Source organism: Rhineura floridana, chromosome 13 (genome assembly GCF_030035675.1).
Source record: "Rhineura floridana isolate rRhiFlo1 chromosome 13, rRhiFlo1.hap2, whole genome shotgun sequence".
NCBI lineage: Eukaryota > Metazoa > Chordata > Lepidosauria > Squamata > Rhineuridae > Rhineura > Rhineura floridana.
This window is the reverse complement of record NC_084492.1, coordinates 26,979,941-26,999,440: the sequence shown is the minus strand read 5'-3', so window position 1 is coordinate 26,999,440 and position 19,500 is coordinate 26,979,941. Positions and strand designations below refer to the sequence as shown.

The window sequence follows — 19,500 nt, the reverse complement described above, 5'->3', positions numbered from 1 at the left end:
CCACAGGGATGCGGGATTCCGTCCCTTAGAACTCAACCCGACTGCATATTAGACAGGCGCCATCTCGTTATCTTTTCGGCACCAACTGAAGACCTTCCTATTTCAACAAGCATTTTAAATAGAGACGTTATGCCAGTCTGTCTCTGTGTTGGAATTGCCTTTTAAGATGTTTTTAGAGCTTTTCTTTTTTTTAAAAAAGATGTTTTGTTTTAATATGTTTTTTAAGTCTGTTGTTAAGACGTGGTAGAGCCTTTTTAGTGTTTTGTTTGCCGCCCTGGGCTCCTTCTGGGGGGAACTTAATGCATAAATAAATAAATATGGAATCGCGCTGTAAGGAGAAGTAGCAGCAGTAGCCTTAATTTAGGCTACTTGTATACTTTCCCCCGCCCCATATAAAAGGAACCGCTTTAAGAGATGATACAGCGCCTTTCCCTCTATCTCCACACCTTCAAAATAAAAAAGTACGTTTATGAAGTGAGGGGATATTTAGGGTAGGGGAGAAAGCTGCGTCACCCACCCCGTGTCCTCACTAAATCCCCCATCTCTGCCGTGCGGCAAGAAGACCGGGAGGGGGACGGGGGAAGGCCGGCCTGAGGGGCGGGAAAGACCAGGACGACTATTGACTACGCTATGCGTGCGAGGCGATGAGGGGCGGTAGGCGGGCGGGTGGCCGGACGGGCGGCAGGACACATGCGTAGAAGAAAGCGGCTCCTCTCGGCGAACTCTCTCCTTCCCCCTCCGCCCGCTCGCTCAGCCAGCTTGAGCGCCTCATCGGAGGAAGCCGCTGGAGGGGTGGGTTGCGAAGACGGTCGGTGGGCGTGAGGAGAAAAGCCGTTCCCGGCACGCAGCGGCAGCTGTCCCACCGAGCTCAGGGGACGGGAAGCGGCGTGGCTTCTCCCTTTTGGCTCTCGAGGGCGACGCCGCCGAGGGAGGTCTGCTAGCCCGCTTCAGCCGAGCGAGGACCCGCGCCTGCCTCCTGCTCCTTTCGCGCAAGGGCTCCACACGCCGCGCTTCACGGGACTCGTGCGCTGAGGCGGCAACGGCGCCGCGGCGCCCCCGACCGCCGCGCTCATCTTTCCCATCCTCCCCTCCTCCTCTTCTCTCAGCAAGTTTCCCGCCAGGCGCGCCCTGATGGGCATGAAGGGGCGGCCGGGCTGGAGCCGTGGCCAGCGGCGGCGGGACTCGAGGATGTCGTGTCGGCGGAGGGGGAAGCGAGTCTGACGAGGGGTGGGGAAAGTCGTCGCCATCGCGGGGGGCGATGGTGGTGGCGGCGGCGGCGGCGGGTGTGGAGAGGATGAGCCCCTCACGCTGAGAGGGCTGTGCACAGTCCTCACCCCCTCTCCGGCCACAGGTGCGCGGAGCCGGGAGAGACCTCGGAGGAGCAGCGGGAAGATGGCTCTGGTCAAGGTCTACTCGGTGCTGGAAGGTAAAAGAGCGAGACGGGCAGAGGAAATTTGGGAAAAGGAGGTTGGAGAGTTTAGGATTTCATTCATCATTATTATCACATAATTAGGAGAGTCTCTGCTGCTGTTGTCATCGTTGTTTACCTTTCCATCACCTCTATTATTGCCATTATTATCATCAACAGGGAAGCCTCGCTTTTTGTTTTCTCCTCTCCTTGGAAATCTGGATTCCCAAGACGACCATGGCAGAAAGGAAACACACGCGTGCATACATGCATACACCTTTGGAGAAGAAACTAGCTTTAAGAACCTCAGGAGAAGAATTAATTTCACCCACCTGCCTGGATCTCTCTGGGCATCCAGTCCCCCAAAGTGGCCAGCCAGATGTTTGGGGGGGGAGCCCTGTCCACTCTAGGGGTTAAGTGGGGTTAATCTCTGACATCTGGGAGAAAAGCCACATGTGGATAGACATGGATGGTTGCTGTAATCTTCCCGCCACAGAAGGGTAGGGGTTGAGGCGGGGTGGGAGGTGCCCCTCAGGACATCCCCGGGGCTGCCCTGCTGAAAGGGATGTGGGCGTGTGAGTGATTGTGCTGTTCTGCTTTTTTCTCTAGTTTCAGCCATGTTTTGACTTTTTAGGATGTGTGGAGTATTCTGCTCTTCATTCCTTACCCCCAAGTTTCATTAATCTGAGAATGCTGCAATGTATGGGAGAGACAGCTTTTCCCCCCACCTCTGTTCTTAAACCTGGTTAGTAAATCCTGCTCCAGCCTCATTGGTTTTAGGCTGCCTGGGAAGTACTAGAGAGGTGGACCTATTTCAACCACCCTTTCTCTTGCCTCTGGTGATTTGGCATTCTTGTATGTATATACTGCTCCTGGTACAATATATGACAATCTGGACACCCAGAATAACCAAAAAGTATTGAGACTGTCAGTGAAAGGAAAAGAGCAGACCATCCTCTGTCCCCCACATAAAGATTTTGGATTTCTTGACTGGCGCACTACTTTTTTCTCTTCCCTTTGCCCTCCCCCTCAGTCCTAGAAACCCTACCCATGCAGAAACCAGAGCCCTATGTGCACAGTAGGGACTTCAGTTCTCCACCTCAGTGTGGTTAGTGTGCTGTGACTTTATGTTGGAAAAACTGTGGCTGCACCTCTGTCCTCCAAGCCCAAGGTTGCTGGTGATAAGCAAGTATCTTCCCTCCCCATCCTTCCTAAGAATAAGATTCAGCCAGATTTGTGTCACTTTTTCATTGTGAAAGTTCAATGGCCTAGATCTACTAATCGGAGGATGGGTCAAGACATTTCTGGCAAGGTGCCCTTACCTGTCAAAGGAAATGTCATTGATGCTTAGTATGGCTGTGGCTTGCAAGATGCCTACTTACATTTCTGTCTGCCTGGGTTCACACAAGACTTTTATGAAAGTATGCATTATATTGAGAAATGACAGATTCCAGATATTATGTAACAAACTGCCCAGACGTTCCTTTGTTCCAATAGGATCTGTGGCTATATCCTGTCTGAAAACACCTGCAGTCACTGTAGCTAGTGACAGCTGGCACTTCCCCAGTTTTCTCTCTCCAAAACCTTGGTTTGGTATGACCCACCTCTTTATTTTTGTGTAGTGCCTGGAGACTGCCCACCTGAAAACATCAGTAGTTGATTCCTTGTGTTCATCTGAGTGTGTTTCAGTCCAACTACGAAGCTGAGGACATTTGTTTTCCTGGGGGTGGCTGAGTAGTGATTGAGAGTTAGCCCCAAGGAAGATCCCAGAGGCCTGGGTTTTGAATGAGTGGTTGGAATTCTGATTCTGCTGCCAAACAAAGACAGTTCAGGTGCCTGTGGAACTTCCCCTCAGCTGCCTGCAACTTTAAGGATTCGTAGGTTTTCTCTAGTTGCAGAGTATGGTAGAGCTGTAAATAATAGGAGACACCTCTTACTTTAAGCTGTTGAACTATAAGGAACAATTTCACATGTTATTGCTTTGGGCAGAAGGGTGGGGTCATTATGTCTTATTACTACAACCCACAAATAGCAGTCATATGTTCAGAGATATAAAGTGATATCTAATGTTAATCATATTCAGTGTTGACCCATTGAAATCAATGAACCTAAGTAACTTGGGTCTACAGTGAGTAGGTTGTCACCCATTATGACTTCATATTCCATACTCATTTTTAATCTTTCATACTAAAATTTATTGCATGATAGCAGCAAAGAACAGACTGAACATTACTGAAGAGAAAACTTATTAAATTGTTTTAGCTGGAGAAGGAAAACATCAGTATAGAATATGTATTGATCTGGAGGCTCCTGAAGGTGTCTCCAGCTGATGATCTAAATATTGTTTGCACAAACAGAACAGGAATTACCGAATTTCCTTCTGTCTTAGCTCTTCACTGTATTTATTAAAACTTAACTGCTTGTTCTATAGAACTGTGGTGATAGGGGGACTGCTTATGCTGAATGTTTTCTATTTGAGGCCAGAGTTCAGTGGCATATTTGTTCCAAACTCACGTAGGAAGCAGCCTTAGATTGAGTTGGACCATTGATCCATCTCACTCAGTATTGTCTACACTGCCTGGCAGGGTTTCTGACAGCAGTCTTTCCCAGTCCTACCTGGAGATGCCAGGGCTCCATGGATCTGTAGGGCAGGACATTACATTTTGAGAAAATTAAGATGGTGGCCAGCCATCAAAAATTAGAACTGAGCTTGGCTTCCATTTAAAAATGGCAGCACTGCTCACCTTTCTCTGGGTGGAGATAGCAGTGAGTGGCAGCATAGTGGGATTAGGTTAGTGAAGGGCCCTTCTGAGCCTCTGGGGCCCTCAGCCAGTGCCCAGCATGGCCGACTGCTGGCACCAGAACTATATCATATGTTAACAATAGAAGGACCTTTATGTTTCTTTTCAGCCCTTTATTTTCTGGGACGTGAGCTGCCTTTGGTTTACTTTACAGTTTCCTTTGAGGCATATAGAGAGATCATGGAATGGAAGCTAATGCTGCTTCAAGTAGAATTAATTCTCCAGATTTTCCACTCACAAAAGGCTTGCTGTGTTCTATGGGGAGCATGAAACCAGAGACCATCTGCCTCCATGCTGAAACAAGCTATAATAGGTCTCTAGTAATCATTGTAAAACCCCTCAGTACATAAAGGTGAGAGTCATGTGCCTGTGATTCCACTGTTAGCTGAGATAATATGCTAACGGTTTAAAAAAGGAATGTGTCTTATTAATAACTTTGCTTTTATTTATATAGAAACCGTTTAACGAAACAGTCATCTGATGCCTCTAATGAATTCATTTTCCTCACAATATACACCTCCCCCCATCATAAACCAACCGAAAAGAACATCATCTCTCCACATGATCCCCACCACCAATTCCTGTGGATTGTACAACTGATTAAAAAGAAGGAATAGATGTTTGGGAGGAGAAGAGAAGTGGCCAGTCCACTTAAGATAGTTGAGATGTTTGTGTCTTTGTTCTGTCTCCAAAAAGCTCTAGGAAGGTTGCCAAATGCTGGGAAACTTTTTCATACAATTCCTCCTATAAACCCTATAAATTCTTTCTTTGGCTGCAAGGATCACTGAGTTCTAGACACATCCAAAAGTTGCATTTGTGCAGACCTATTTTATGTAATACTTTCCGGAGTAGAAGAGGAGTTTGTGGGTCAACTTCTAACTCTAAAAATAATATTTAAAAAAATCAGTTGAAAGAATAGAAAAATATTGACTGTCTATAATAAATTGGTTTATTGATTGAATAACCTGGAATTATGTTTACAAGAGTTGGTCAAGCGTATGGAAGTATACAATGGAAGAGGAAGTAGCATATTAAGATATGTGTTATTTTTACACACACACACACAGAGTAGTTCATCCTACTTCATATTAAGTATAAATTTTGGTCTACCTTTCCAGTTTCTCATAGACAAAGATAGCATTTTATTCACATATAGGACTGTTCTTTTGGAGAATGGAACAGTAGAGTTGCTCAGCAGATATGCTGTGTATTTCCCCCCTGGTTTTGTATAGTCTTGGTGAGATGAGGCACCAGTACTTTGGGGAAAACATGGTGTTATATTATTGCCCATACTGCATCCCCTTTTAAGTAGTCATAGTGTACCTCATCACTATTAGGATGTGACATGTATCTTCCACCTGCCTGATAGCAACTGGGGGTTTTCTGCTGGGGATTTCCCTTCCCTGTTGTGATGGATGGCTGTAAACCCGTGATCCCACTACCTGAGAAGAGGAATGGTATATAGGTTAATGAACAGTTGCTAAAATTCAGCAATGGCATTATCAGAATTTTCTTAAATGTAGGGGAAATGGCTCAAGGTTCTTGGTCAGAAACATTAGTCTGATGCAGATCACAAATTTAGGGCTGCCATCAGATTTTTTTTTTTAAAAAAATTGGTATGTTAAAATTCTTAGCCCTTATGGCTACTATGCCAGGTTTTTAATGTTCATGCCTTCTAATAGTTCTAGGATTAAATAGGTTTTGCATTGAAATTGACAGAAAGGTGTATACATTCTTCAAGGACTTACTGCTACCACTATTGAACTGCTATCCCCACTGAATCCAATTGTATTACTGTGTAACCCTTGTTTCTTTTCTTGTCTCTCAAGCAGAAGTTTGTGGTGGCAATAGTTGCTTGCTCCTGTAGGAACTAATGGCAAAACCAAATACTCAACCTTTCCCAACCTGGTGCCCTCCAGCACAGCTGCTGGATGGGACTGATGGGAGTTATAGTTCAAAACAACTGGAGGGCACTAGATTGGTAGAGGCTGCTTTAGGAGAATTGGACTCCCTTCAGCCCCAGCTAGCGCAGCCTTATGATGCTGGGGCTGATGGGAGTTGTAGCCTTAAACAGGTGGGAGGGCACCACATTGGGGAAGCCTGACATAGATTATATTTAAAAACAATGAAAAACTTGGGTGTTTATTGTGCCAGGTAGTGGAAGCTGCAAAGGAGAAGAGTATGTCAGGGAGCTTACAGCTGTCCTAATCTTAGGAATCGCAAGTAGCAGAGCACCTGTGAAGAAGAGTAAGGCAGATCAGTATCACTGATGTAATACTGTTTAGCAGAATTGATAATACTGAATAGATTGCTCTCAGTTCTGTTTAACAGTGTTTGTGTCTGCAATCTAAAAATGTTAATGTGATTCACTTAGCAAATAATAATTGTGTAATGTATACTGTTTGGGGTGAATTCCCATACGTTAGGTTTCATTGGGGGGGAGGTATTCTGATGTCCAAGTGAAGCACTGTATGCGAACCTTTGAATCTCAGCCTGTATGTCCAAGTTCAGTTTAACCTGCAAACATAATAAGAACAAAACATCCAAAAATAGGCTAAACCCAGTTTTATAAATGCTATGACTTTTTGCACCAATCTTGTTCTAAACTGGCAAGATTTGAAAAAGTGTGTATCTTCTAACTTCTGAAACTGACATGCTGTAAAGTTGCCCCATGGTTCCATCTCTCCCCCCCCCAACCTACTACACAGTCTTATTTGTATAACAGACAAACCTGAAGAACATGATTGCATCTACTTCATTCTGAAGAAGCCCAGCCTGCTGAGCTTTGCTTTGTGTCAGACTTTAAGTTACCAGACACACCACCACCTCCACAATCTGGCAAGATGTTTGGTTTAAATTTGTGTTTGACAAACATTTCATTGTAGAGACTTGATGTACATTCTAAACTTCTGCACTACCATTTAGCTAGAACCTAGCTGCTAGGTCATCATTTTTTTCTGTAGTCCTACAGTAGAGAAACCATAGTGGAATAGTATTTTCTTGAAGTTTGTGTCTGCAGCACTTTCTTCCTTTTGTTACATTATCAGTAGGAGGGACTGAGAGACAATGTTTTCACAGTCCAGAAGCAGCAGAGAGAAAATAAAAGGAGCTTCTAGTAGTGAAAAGATACAAAAATGGAGATGCAGAGAGAAATAAAGCAGGTGAAAAAAAGCAAATGGAATGGGGACTGGTTTAGAAAAACCCAAATGTCTAGCCTCTTTATCTGCTGTAATTGCCTGCTTATCTGCTACTTAGCTATGCTGTTCTGGTACGCTTCTCTTTTACACATACACACGGGTGCTCTAACTATTTATAGAATCAACATGAGCTTTAGTGAAAACCAATCAGATTTTATAAATCCTCCAGGAGGTTTGTTTCTGTAGCTGCAATGGTGAAAGAAATGGAATTTCTGGATAGTGGCACTGAAAAATGTAGCCTGTGGTGTCTTTTATTTTTCCTCTTAATTCAGAATGCCAAAAAGCTGGTACCACAAAAACAAGCGCTGATGTTCATTGATTTTCTTTTTCCTTCTCTTAAAATAAGTGTACGATAAAGGGGAAGCCGTAATAGATAGACTTATCACTGTCAATTGGAAGTGATTGGTTGTCTGGAATTTTAAATAAAACTATTGTTAAACAGCCTGTATATTTGTCATATGGAATTCTGGGTTTTTGTTTTCCAGGTTTTTTTATTGTGTAAAACTACAGGTGTGTGTCAGTCATATGAACTCACCTACATGAGTCTGATATAAAGACAGTATATATATCATGATACAGCAGAAGGGCTCTACTACTAACACAGTGGCCCTGCTTGCACATAACACTAAGCCAAACCATGTCTTAGTATGAAAAAGCAAACACGCAGGCTCCTGGAGAGGAGATTGTAGCCACTTTGCTCCTTCCTGGTTGTTTTATTGCTGTGCTGAGCTAAGCCATGGTTTGGTTTGCTATCCAAACCCAGGCTTGTGGTGTAGCTCTCCTAGATATTCCACAACCTGAAACTAAGGTTTATGCTAGGGTTTACAGCTTGTTGTTTGTCTAGAGAGAGCTAAATCATGAGCCTGTGTTCAGACAACATGCTAAGAAAATATGGCTTAGCTCAGTACAGTCTCCTCTGCAGAAGCATGCACATTTGCTCATTCACACTATGCCATGGTTTGGCTCAGTATTATGTGTGAACAGGGGCATCATTTTGTTCAGGTTAAGTGGACCATTCCATCCTTATTCTGTAATGTAACAGTATGCTATGTTAAGGAGGATTTATTGACTATTCTTTCTTTACAACTCATCTCAGTCAGAAACTCCTTTTTTCTTGTATCAGAATCTATTTCTCTTTATTCAACTGCACATAAAGCTTCAATTCTCGCAAGAGTGTGCAAGGCAAACACAGATTGGTATTTAAACAGTTCCAGATCTGTTTGCGGTATCCATGGAACTGACACATGTACACCACCCACTCTTTGTGGTTGCAGTGCAGCTTTAAAGAATACAGTTTCACAAGGCAGAGAGAGCATCTGAATTCATAGTAAATGGTTTCAAACAAAATTGCAGTTTTACAGAACCAGACTTTTGCAGTAATTCAGAGCCCTACAGAACACACTGACCTACCAGCTTAAGAGACCTCCTATGCCATTCCTAAAACATCATGGAATAATTTAGTCTCTTCTTTCACATGGATTTTTATCTTTAGAGCCTCATAGGAAAAAAAAGAACGAAACAACCACTACCACCACCCGCCCCTGTACTCAGTAGATTTCTCAGTACTATCCAATCTGAAAGGACAGATACTTAAGCATTATATTTTTCTGGATGCCCTCAGCACTACACAAAGCCATCCAGGGACTCTCTACATCGTTTCATTGCAGGACAGGTAGAAAGGTCTACCTATGTATGCTTCCATCCCTCTAGGATGGGATAAAAGCCATTCAGATGTGCTATGAGCATGAGGGACTGAATTTATTCTTGGCAGCAGCTGCAACAGGAGCATGCTCTCAAGAGAAATCAGAGCTCTGTAGAGCAATTCCAGCAATACAATCACTATTTGGAATGCTCATCCCTCTGAGGTGTATCTTGCACCAACACTGTACAGCTCTTCTTGGCATGTCAAGATGCACCTTTTGCCCAGGCTTTTGGAGGGGGGAGGCAAGATGAAGTTTTAGTGAACTCTCTACCGTTTTAATATGCTGCTGTGTTTTTTATAATACTGTGGTTTATTTTACATTCTGTGCTTTTATCTAATTTTGTATTTTTATGTAACCCACCCTTGGGTGAAGAGCGGTATTGTTGTTGTCGTCACATTTACATCTCACCTTTTCTCCCAAGGAGCTCAAGGTGGCATACACAGTTTTTCCATCCTCTCAACATCTCTGAGGTAGCTTAGGCTGAGAAACAGTGACTGTCCCAAAGTTACCCAGTGAGCTTCATGACTGAGTGGGGCTTTGAACATTGGTCTTCCAGGTCCTAAACCAACACTAACTAGTATACCACATTGCCTCTCTTTTAAGTACAATAAATAAATAAATCCCTTGCCCATATGTATACCAGAACAATCTATGTACTACTGGTTCTCCATAGCCTAGTATTGTAACTTTGCAGTGCAAAGACATTCTAGGAGAGCAGCAGCTTGCCCTTCCCCTTGTATTAAGTGCTGTACTTGCTACATCATCTTGTCACTGTTTAGCATTATCTAACTTTTAGAGTTCATCAGTAAGCAGCTGAAACCATAACAGCAACATCTAGAAACCAAGGGACTGGTTGACATATAGAACTTTTTTCTTGGTGGTAGCTAATTAGTAGTACATCAATATCCTGGAGACCAATAATGGAAAATAAGACTTTCTCCTTTATGATGCCTGTTCAATGTCCAGAGTAGGTCAGCAGCAAAGAAAAGCAGTTAACCATCTGTGGCAGATGGGAGACTATCTGTTGGGAAGTCATATTTTGCTATAGATTTTGTCCCCCATGTTATTCAACATCTACATGAAACCGCTGGGAGAGGTTGTCCAGGGTTTTGGGGTTTGGTGCCATCAGTATGCTGATGACACTCAACTCTATTTCTCTTTTCCACCTGAAGCCAAGGAAGCCGTTCAGGCCCTAAGCCAGTGTCTGGCATCAGTGATGGACTGGATGAGGGCAAACAAGTTGAGATTAAATCCTGACAAAAGAGAGGTACTCCTGGTCAGTCGGCAGGCAGATCAGGGAATAGGGATTCAACCGGTGCTGGCTGGGGTCGCACTCCCTCTGAAGTCTCAGGTTCGCAGTTTGGGTGTACTCCTGGACTCAGCTTTGAATTTGGAGGCCCAGATTGCTGCTGTATCCAGGAGCGCATTTGCCCAATTAAAACTGGTGCGCCAGCTGCGCCCGTTCCTGGAGCTACCTGATCTGACTAGGGTGATGCATGCCTTGGTTACATCCCGCTTAGACTACTGTAACACGCTCTACGTGGGGCTGCCTTTGAAGACTGTTCGGAAACTTAAATTGGTACAAAGAGCTGCAGCCAGAGTGCTAACCGGGGCTGGTTACAGGGACCATACAACTCCCCTGTTAGAACAGCTCCACTGGCTGCCAATTTGTTTCCGGTCACAATTCAAAGTGCTGGTTTTGACCTACAAAGCCCTATACGGCTCAGGTCCAGACTATTTGACAGATATTATCTCCCTACATGAACCTGTCCGGGATTTGAGATCTTCAGGTGAGGCCCTTCTTGTGTTCCCCACACCTTCGCAAGCACATATGACGCAGACACGAGATAGGGCCTTTTCGCTGGCCGCCCCTAGGCTGTGGAACTCCCGTCCGAGTGAGGTGCGATCAGCTCCCTCCTTGCCGTCTTTCTGGCGACAAGTAAAGACTGTTTTATTTCAACGGGCATTTGGGATAGAGAACAACCAGGATTAAGTGTCATAGGTTTGGTGATTACATTATATGATTTTATTATTTTAAATTGTCCGCTGTTTTTAACCTATATTTTATGGTTTTAATTTTTCTGATAGTTTAATTCTTTTTTAATAATATACTCTGTATGTTTTAATGGTGTTGTTTTTAGTTGTAAGCCGCTCTGAGTCCTATTGGGAAAAGGGCGGGGTAGAAATAAAGTTTATTATTATTATTATTATAGATTAATACTAATGAAAACAAGAAGTTCTGGCACATATGGATATTTTCAGGACTAGCACAGAATCTAATTTATTATCTGGTGCTTAAAAAGGAAGGATTTTTTTTTTTTAGGAACATTAACATTATCTGAAAGACTTCACAGACTGCTGTGTGAACTGGCCGAAAGGGGGAGAAGAAAATAGTTGTCTGTAAGAAGAGGCAGTTACATGGTACAAGTTGTTTTGGGAAAGGATTGGATCCATATCTATTATATGAGTCCAGAACATAGGCAGTGGTTCCCAGACTTTTTGTTAAGGAGATTGAATGTACCAACTCCTAATCTTGCCCAGATATGTCTATATCGTCACTTTGTATCTTGAATCTCCAGCCTTAAACTGCAAATGTGGGGGCATCCTTTTTTTTAATGTGTTCTTAATCATTAAAAACTTTATAAAAATTTTAAACATAAAAAATAGCACATCAAGCAGAAAGGTTCAAGCCCAGTCTATACCCTCCTGTACTAGGTTTCAGTTTACAGGATTTAAAAAGAAATGCAAGAGAGGATTAAAAAATGTAATCTCCCACATTCCATCTACAGTTTGAAATCCATTGTACTACTTCAGGATTTCATCATTTCATTCTATTGCATGTGTAGACCAGGGTTCAGAATTACAGTGGGAAGAGTTCAAAAAGCATATGCTCTTGGTGCCACAGAGTGCAGAATGCATAGTATTGATTTTATAGGAGTGTAGGATTGCAAATCATACTTTCTGGAGCTTAGTAAGTAGGGGCCACTGTATGTATAGCATGACCATAAAGGCATATAATTTGTACTTCAATCATTGATGGGATTAGGCAGAATTTGATATGCAGTATTGTCTTCCATACATGTGCAGTATGTCTTATCAGCCCTCTAGCATTTGACAGAATAAAAGTATTTCTGTAGTTCAGGGATGAGGAACCTGTGGCCCTCCAACTGTTGTTAGACTCAACTCCCATCAGCCCTAGGCAACATGGCCAATGATCAGGGATGATGAGAGCTGTAGTCTAACAACATGTGGTGGACCACATGTTCCCCACCCTGCTATACTGTGTGCTGGCTGTATGAGCTTCCCACAGCAGGGTAAGGAATCCCTGCACAAATTAGGAGTGTTCCTCAAAACTCCCGCATCAAGGAAGCTTCTGCAAGCACATGGTCATGTCAGATGGGGACACATCAATGCCAGAAAATCATGACAGCCAAGACTTGCACCTTTCCTTTGGCATGGCCCAGGTATTGCCAGTGTGTATGGTAGAGCCAGCTCTTGTTGGGCCTGGCACTGACCTGCAAGGCTAGAGAACGTGAAACAAGTATTGCTCCACAATAATTACGTTATTCTAATTACTGGGCTACATTATATACATTCTAGACCTTTAGAATTAAATGGTTATAGCAAGCTCACCTGCTGGCTGTTGTTTAGGGCTAGGGAGCCATACCCAACATAGTTTTTAGTCATGACAGCAAGTGGAAGCTCAGAAAAGAAAATGTGAGCCATCAAATGGCTGTAACAAAGGCAAGATAGAAGATAACCTAGGAGACAAATTCATGACACACAATGCTGCAGAGAAATTTTGGCAGTATCTGTTTTTTGCCCTGCATTTAAAACTTTTTTTAAAATAAAGGATGTCGCATATATGTATTATGCATATCTAATATATTGTTTTCTAAGATCTTTATATCTAATATACTTTTTTACTAAATCCTCATGGCGGTCTCAATTACGCTTTGCAGTAAACTGTGGTTTTAATATATATCTTCTGACATTGGGCTCCCAGAGGTTTCATATAAAGGCATCACCCACTTAATTTCAGTAATGCTGCTGCACCTGGTGTTCTCAGTCCTGGGTTGTATAAAATCCCTTGCTCAATAGTTACACAGATAGAAGGAAGCTCAATTCTAAATTCGAATCACCACAATTATTTATGTAGTAATTCTGCTGGACAACAGTTATATTATCTTCTTTCAAAAGAAAATATTGTGAGGAAATGTGGATTTACCTACAATGCTGAAGAACTGTTGCTGGTTCCCTAGTAACTGCATTTGCTGCTGTTTAAGTTTCCGTCCTTTAATGCCTCACCTCACTCTGCACCACTGCAGTCCTGGGTTAGACACACAGCAATGCTGCTATAGCCAGCTGCTTTGCAGTCAATGTGATAAGCCTCATCCTCAGTCCCCAGGTCTGTGTAGGTTTTCTTGCTGAGAAGTGGTACAATGTTCACATGCATTTCAGTTTTGGTCTCAAGGAAGATTATAATCATGCAGTCATGAAACAGTCAAAAGCCTTCTAGAATCTCTGAAAACAAACACTGAAAGTGCCTTATCCACATGCTCTAGGGTGGATTACCTAATGTTTAACTGCTATTTTATACTTATCTAGTGCAAGCAGTGTGCTGAAGCTTAAACTGAAGGGGCACAGTCCCAATCCGAGAGGTTTGCAGGAATATTAAGACAAACCAGTGATAAAACTTAGAGGAATCCAACCTATGCTGAAAAAAGAGTTCTGTCCCTGGAGAATCATAATTATGCAAATCCAGAGCCTTTTAACATCAAAAAATTGGCTTAATTGAATGATGCTAGTTAATACTCTTTTAATACTTGTGCTGAATCAGTGATGAATTGCTTCTCTGGACCTGCCTTCTGGATAGTGATGGTTCAGTTCAGGAGCCTCGGAAGTCCTTAACTCAAGAGTTGCTAGTGTCCTTGAATGGTATACTGGTAATCAATTTTAGCGAAAGCAAACCAGTGTCCAATCAACAGCCTCATGGCCTGTTTCTTAACAGTGGATGGAACATTCACTTTGTCAAAAAGCTATTACAAAAATTGAATTTGTCTTAAGTTTCTGCACAGATAACATGGGCTAGATGGATGTGAACTGAATTTGGATTCACCATGGATGAGAGCAAGGAGAGAGTGTGGCAGAGCTTGCTGGAGCGCCATCAACCTTTGCCATCTCCCTACAGCTCAACTGCAGACTTGAAGATCCCTTGCTCCAATTGAGGACTTGAAGAGCATAACTTCCATAGTTAGAGGAGGATCATACTGAGATTAGAAGGTCTTTCTCACCCCTACAGGAGATGTTAAGGATTTAAACTATGACTTTTCGATGCAAAGCACATGCTATGTCACTGAAATATGTCCATAGTTATTTCTAATTAATAATGAGCAAGGTAGATTAGGTGCATGCTTAATCTCAAACAAGGTATCAATAACATGATATGATTTGGCATAGCAATTCTGTGTTGATGGAGGGCTTCTTGATGTCTTTCAATTTAACTGAAAGTTGTTTGTGAAACACTATAAAGTGGAGATCCCAAAAATCTCCCACTTAAGCTACTGTTTAAAAGATGTAGACTTTTAATCATAGGAGGCTATCTAAGTGGATATATTTGATATATATTAGAAAAAGAGAAGTGTAAATGTGGCACTGAGGAAGCCCCTCAATCAGGGTTGATTTGATCCTTCAGACTCAATTTTAAAGGTTTAAATCACAGTTTAAATCAATAGTGAGAAAGATTCTATGTTTTTTTTGGTAGAAGTATATTAACCATAATACATATTCAGAGATATAGGTTTCATTAGAAGGTGGGTACACACCAAGCAATTATTCTGAATTGTTTTCAGAATAATGTTCATCAAAAAATAGGATGATTATTTGGTCATTTTAGTACTAAAGCAAAATGAACTTGTGAAGTCATTCAGGAGATGAACCATGATATTTATATATATAATATAAATAATGATATTTTTGTCATGATGTGCCAGAATCACCACCACCAGCTGGCTTTTAAATTGTACTAATAAGATTATCTATTCTTCTGGTTAGCTTATTTCTTCAACAAACAACATGCACATGGATTTTTGAATGGTTAACTATTTCAGTTTTTAGAGAAATGTAATGTTCTTTAAAAAATAAAATTTAGACAATTTCAACCAAGTCAACATGAGAAACTTAAAATATTGGGTGGTACAGTTAACTCAGTTTTCTTCACAGTTGTCTTCCTTGTTCATTGTCTGGAAAAGAAATACAAGTTTTCCTGCTTTTACAGTTCCCAGTTTATTTCTCAATTTAAAATGAATTAGTCCAAAGAAAGAAAAAAAACTCTCCACACCTGCTGTTAAGAACTGAATTACTACTTCAGTGGTCTCATCCCTGTTCAGATCTGCTCCATCTCCCCAAATTCTCTATTCATTGACCTTCTCTATCTTTGCACTTAGAGAGAGGCAAGGCCGAGAGTGAGTGAGTGATAGAGTGTGCACTTCATGTATACCAAGCACAGAACAGGACTGATCAGGTTATCTCCCATCTCCATAAACTGCTGTTAACATATTCATAGAATACAATTAGAAGTTTTATAATTAGTATTCATTATTATATCTTTGACCTAGGCTCTCTTTTTTTACTAATTGTTTTATTTTGAAATCTGATTTAAATAAAATATTCCAATTTAAATAAAAAAATCCAATATTTTGATATTTTAAAAAAAACAGAGATGCCCTCAATTATTAACAAAACAGCATCAGGAACAATAATATTGATATTTGGAGAGAGGGAAATTAAGTTGTAAGAGAATAATATGCATCTTGTAAAATACCACACTGTTTCCACTCTTAAAGTGATTATATCGTGTCCACAAAGAAAGTGGCAGATCAGATAAAGAGTAAAACAGATATTCTTTCTGAACATGTGTCTGAAATGACAGAGAAGCAATCCGGGGGTAGGGTGGAACAGGAGTAACATGCAGGGTTTGGATACACTGCTACTGCAAAATGAAAACCTTCAAAGGTTTAATAAAAGTGGAAAGACAGAACTTTTCCCAGAACAGTATTATAGCAGGCTCATTGCTTCCAATAATTTGGGATCCTTATGAAGTCTTTATGCACACAGTAGCTTAGAAAATATCACCTTATGAAGAACGAATAATAACAGAAGAAAGGCTTATCAAGGAAAAATAGGGAACATAAGTGATCTTGCTCAGATGGGTAACAAAGCTATTGGCATGGAAATTGTCAGGAAAAATGTAATTGCTTTAAAAAAGGACTAAGGCTGCAATCCTACAGTATATGCATTTTCCTGTGACTAAGTCCCATTGAACTCAGTGGGGCTTACTTCTGAGTAGGCATATATAGGATTGCACTGTGAATTAATAGGTTACATAATATAACCAAAGACATCTTAATGGAGTTTTCCACATTTTATGAAAACACTCTGTTGATAGCCCAACTGGAGGACAACATAAATATTGGAACATAAACCTTCCAAAACATTTTCGGCTCTTCATAATTTACTAATTATGAATATTGAACCATGAACAGCTCAGGGAATTACACAGACTGAAAAATAATGAATTGTTGGACCCAGATGGCTTTCTGGCAAAATGTTATTAACTGATTTCTCCAATAATTGATCCCTCCAGTCACTGCATGTAGTTTTGTTGTTTTGTTTTGTTGTTTTCCAGCTCTGCAACAGTATCTTATCTCGGAGACTAGGAACGTAGGGGGGAAATCCTTCATAAGGAGGAGAAAACTCATGTGAATCCAGACTCATATAGGTTGATTGCCTTGTTACAAGATCCTTTTTACAAGATTTTAATTTCTATTATGGCCAATTAAATTGAAAGTATATGCGAATAATCTTTTTGGATCAAAGTGGACATACTAAGGAGGAGACTTTTGGATAATGTAAGGCATGTAGTAAGTATATTAGCAAAAAAAAACAGCCAAAAAAATGAGAGCTGTGTTTTTAGACTGTCAGAAAACATTTTTACTGCCTTTAGTGGAGGCTTATTTATTTATTATTTGATTTATATCCCACCCTTCCTCCCAGTAGGAGCCCAGGACAGCAAACAAAAACACTAAAACCACTCTAAAACATCATAACAGAGTTTAAAACATATTAAAACAAAACATCTTTAAAAATATCATTTTTATTCAGCTGAAATATGAATTAGGTGAGGGCCAGCTTTACAGTTAGGAAGAGTGAGGCAATTGCCTCAAGTGGCAGATGCTGAGAGGCAGTGAATGGACAGAGCTATGTGTGCATGTGCCATGCAACATGTCCTGTACCCCATAAGCTAGTCTCCTGCCTTCAGGAGCAGTGAAGGATTTTGAAGTAAAATTCAACTGCTAGTCTGGTCAATATTTGTGCATGGCATGGGAAGAGGCATAATCTACTTTGGGCCAGCTCTAGGAATGACTTAAAGGTGGTGCTTTTTGGTTTTATAATAAATTGAAAGTAATGACTGTGGTCAGTAGAGATTACTCTAATTTATTTTTAGGCTTAAAACAGATACCTGACAAGGATGCAATTTTTGCCCTCTGTATTATTTGTTAAAATATAAATTAATATACATAATGGAAAAACCAATAGTCAGTGCTTTTTTGAAGCTGTGGGGAACTCTTCAGTAATTTTAGTCCATCAGTCCCCATTATGGGTAATGGGAATGACTAAAGCATATCTATGTGGAGGTTTTTAATCAACAGAAATATATTATCATACAAAGAAATGCATAATGGAATTACTAGTACTATGGGGTTTAGTTCAGTGGGGCTTACTCCCAAATAAATATGCATTATACTAGTTCAGTGGGGCTTATTCCAAAGTAAATATGCAACAGCCTTGCAGCCTCAGATGTTTCTAAATTAATTGCAAAGTATTGACAGACAGTGAATAAATTATTTTTGTGAATTGTTATGGTATTGTTATAAGTAATCTAAAAAACTTTAAAGTGAAATGACATTCTTTGCAAACATTTTCTAAAAATCTCCACTTGTGATGCTTAAAAGAAAATGGGAACTATATGGGGAAAAATACAGCGAAATGTGGTAGTACATTATAGGACACAGTACATCCTATGTCATGGCATCAGATATGAAAGAAGTGTTCTGTAGGCAATACCTTACATTTTCAAGGTTGAATAAAATGTATAATTCTAACTTTTGTTGGACATGTGGTGTTCTAAATATTGATTTTATACATCATTTCCTAAAGTTAAAATGATTTGGATAGATATGAAATTAACAGGGAAAATTACTGAATACTGATTTGGATCTGAAGATTGTTTTGGATTGTTTGGTTTTGTTGCTAATGTATGTGAAAGATGTTATATCTACAGATGATGTAGAAATGATTTTAAGTATAATGACTAAAACAGATTGCAGGAAGATAGAGAAAACCAGAAGTTCCAACAAAAACAGGAATCTTAAATAAACTTTGATGTAAAATGTAACTAACTTAACCAATTTGGTCTGGGGTGAGAACTGTGAAGAAACTGAATAATAATTTTGAAAGTGAAGAGGAATCAATTGTTCATTTTTGAAACCAATAATAGGGGTCAGCAAGATTTCTCTTGATTTGTTTGCACCACCATAAATGAAGAATGTCTTTAATCCCTTTTCACTGAAGTTTACTATAAAGCACCATTTCTGTACAGAAGTTGATATTCAATCCGATTTGCTATTTAAAAACAACCACTTTGAATTCATCCCAAAAAACTGAAGTATTGGCATAACAGCAAAAACAATTTTACTGCATTGGTCCCTTTATGAGTTAGGAAAAAAACAACAGTTAGGATGCAATCCAACTGCTGTTTATGCCAGACTGAGGCAGGTTGGATATGGCGGACTTCTGGCTGAGCCAGCTGGGTCCCAGTTCAGCTGGGCTATGCTGACATAAGACCCGGCAGCTCAGATGGAGAATCCGCCAGGAAAGCCCAGCTCAGCATAAGGCGAGCCGGCACAAAGCTTGCAAAAGGGGCATTATGGGGGCGTGTCAGGAGGGGTGGGGAAGCTTAAGTGATATCCAGATCCTGTTCAGCTCCCTCCTGTGGCCCTCCGTCGCGGCAGCCGGTACACTGGGAAAAGGGGTGGAGGAAGGAAACATGTATTTTGTTTCCTTCCACCATGTCCTGTCGGCACAGCCAGTATCCTCTCCTCCAAGAGGCCTCTGAGCAGCAGCTGGATGTGGCAGCCCCTTCAGCCATCTCCATCTCCGCCAGCTTCGCTCTTGCCAGCCTCTGGCAAGTTGGTTTGCTCTGCCCATGAAAATTATGGTTGCAGAAAACCAAGTTGTTTTAATGATGAAATTCCTTAAAAGAGTGGTTGTTAATTAGTTGTGGGATTTTACTGACTGTTGCCTTCTAAATAAAGAGAATCTTGAGCAAG

At 41.1% G+C, this 19,500-nt stretch overlaps 1 protein-coding gene across 2 annotated transcripts in view; it reads left to right on the top strand.

Annotated features, from left to right (window-relative positions):
* The first annotated feature begins 1,317 nt into the window (after window positions 1-1,317).
* NETO2 (neuropilin and tolloid like 2) overlaps window positions 1,318-19,500 on the top strand; it is a 56,138-nt gene continuing 37,955 nt past the window's right edge. For both annotated transcript variants that reach the window (XM_061593959.1, XM_061593958.1), the window contains exon 1: window positions 1,318-1,426. In XM_061593959.1, coding sequence (XP_061449943.1) covers window positions 1,393-1,426 — 34 coding nt within the window. In that variant the 5' untranslated portion in view covers window positions 1,318-1,392. The remainder of the gene's footprint in view (window positions 1,427-19,500) is intronic.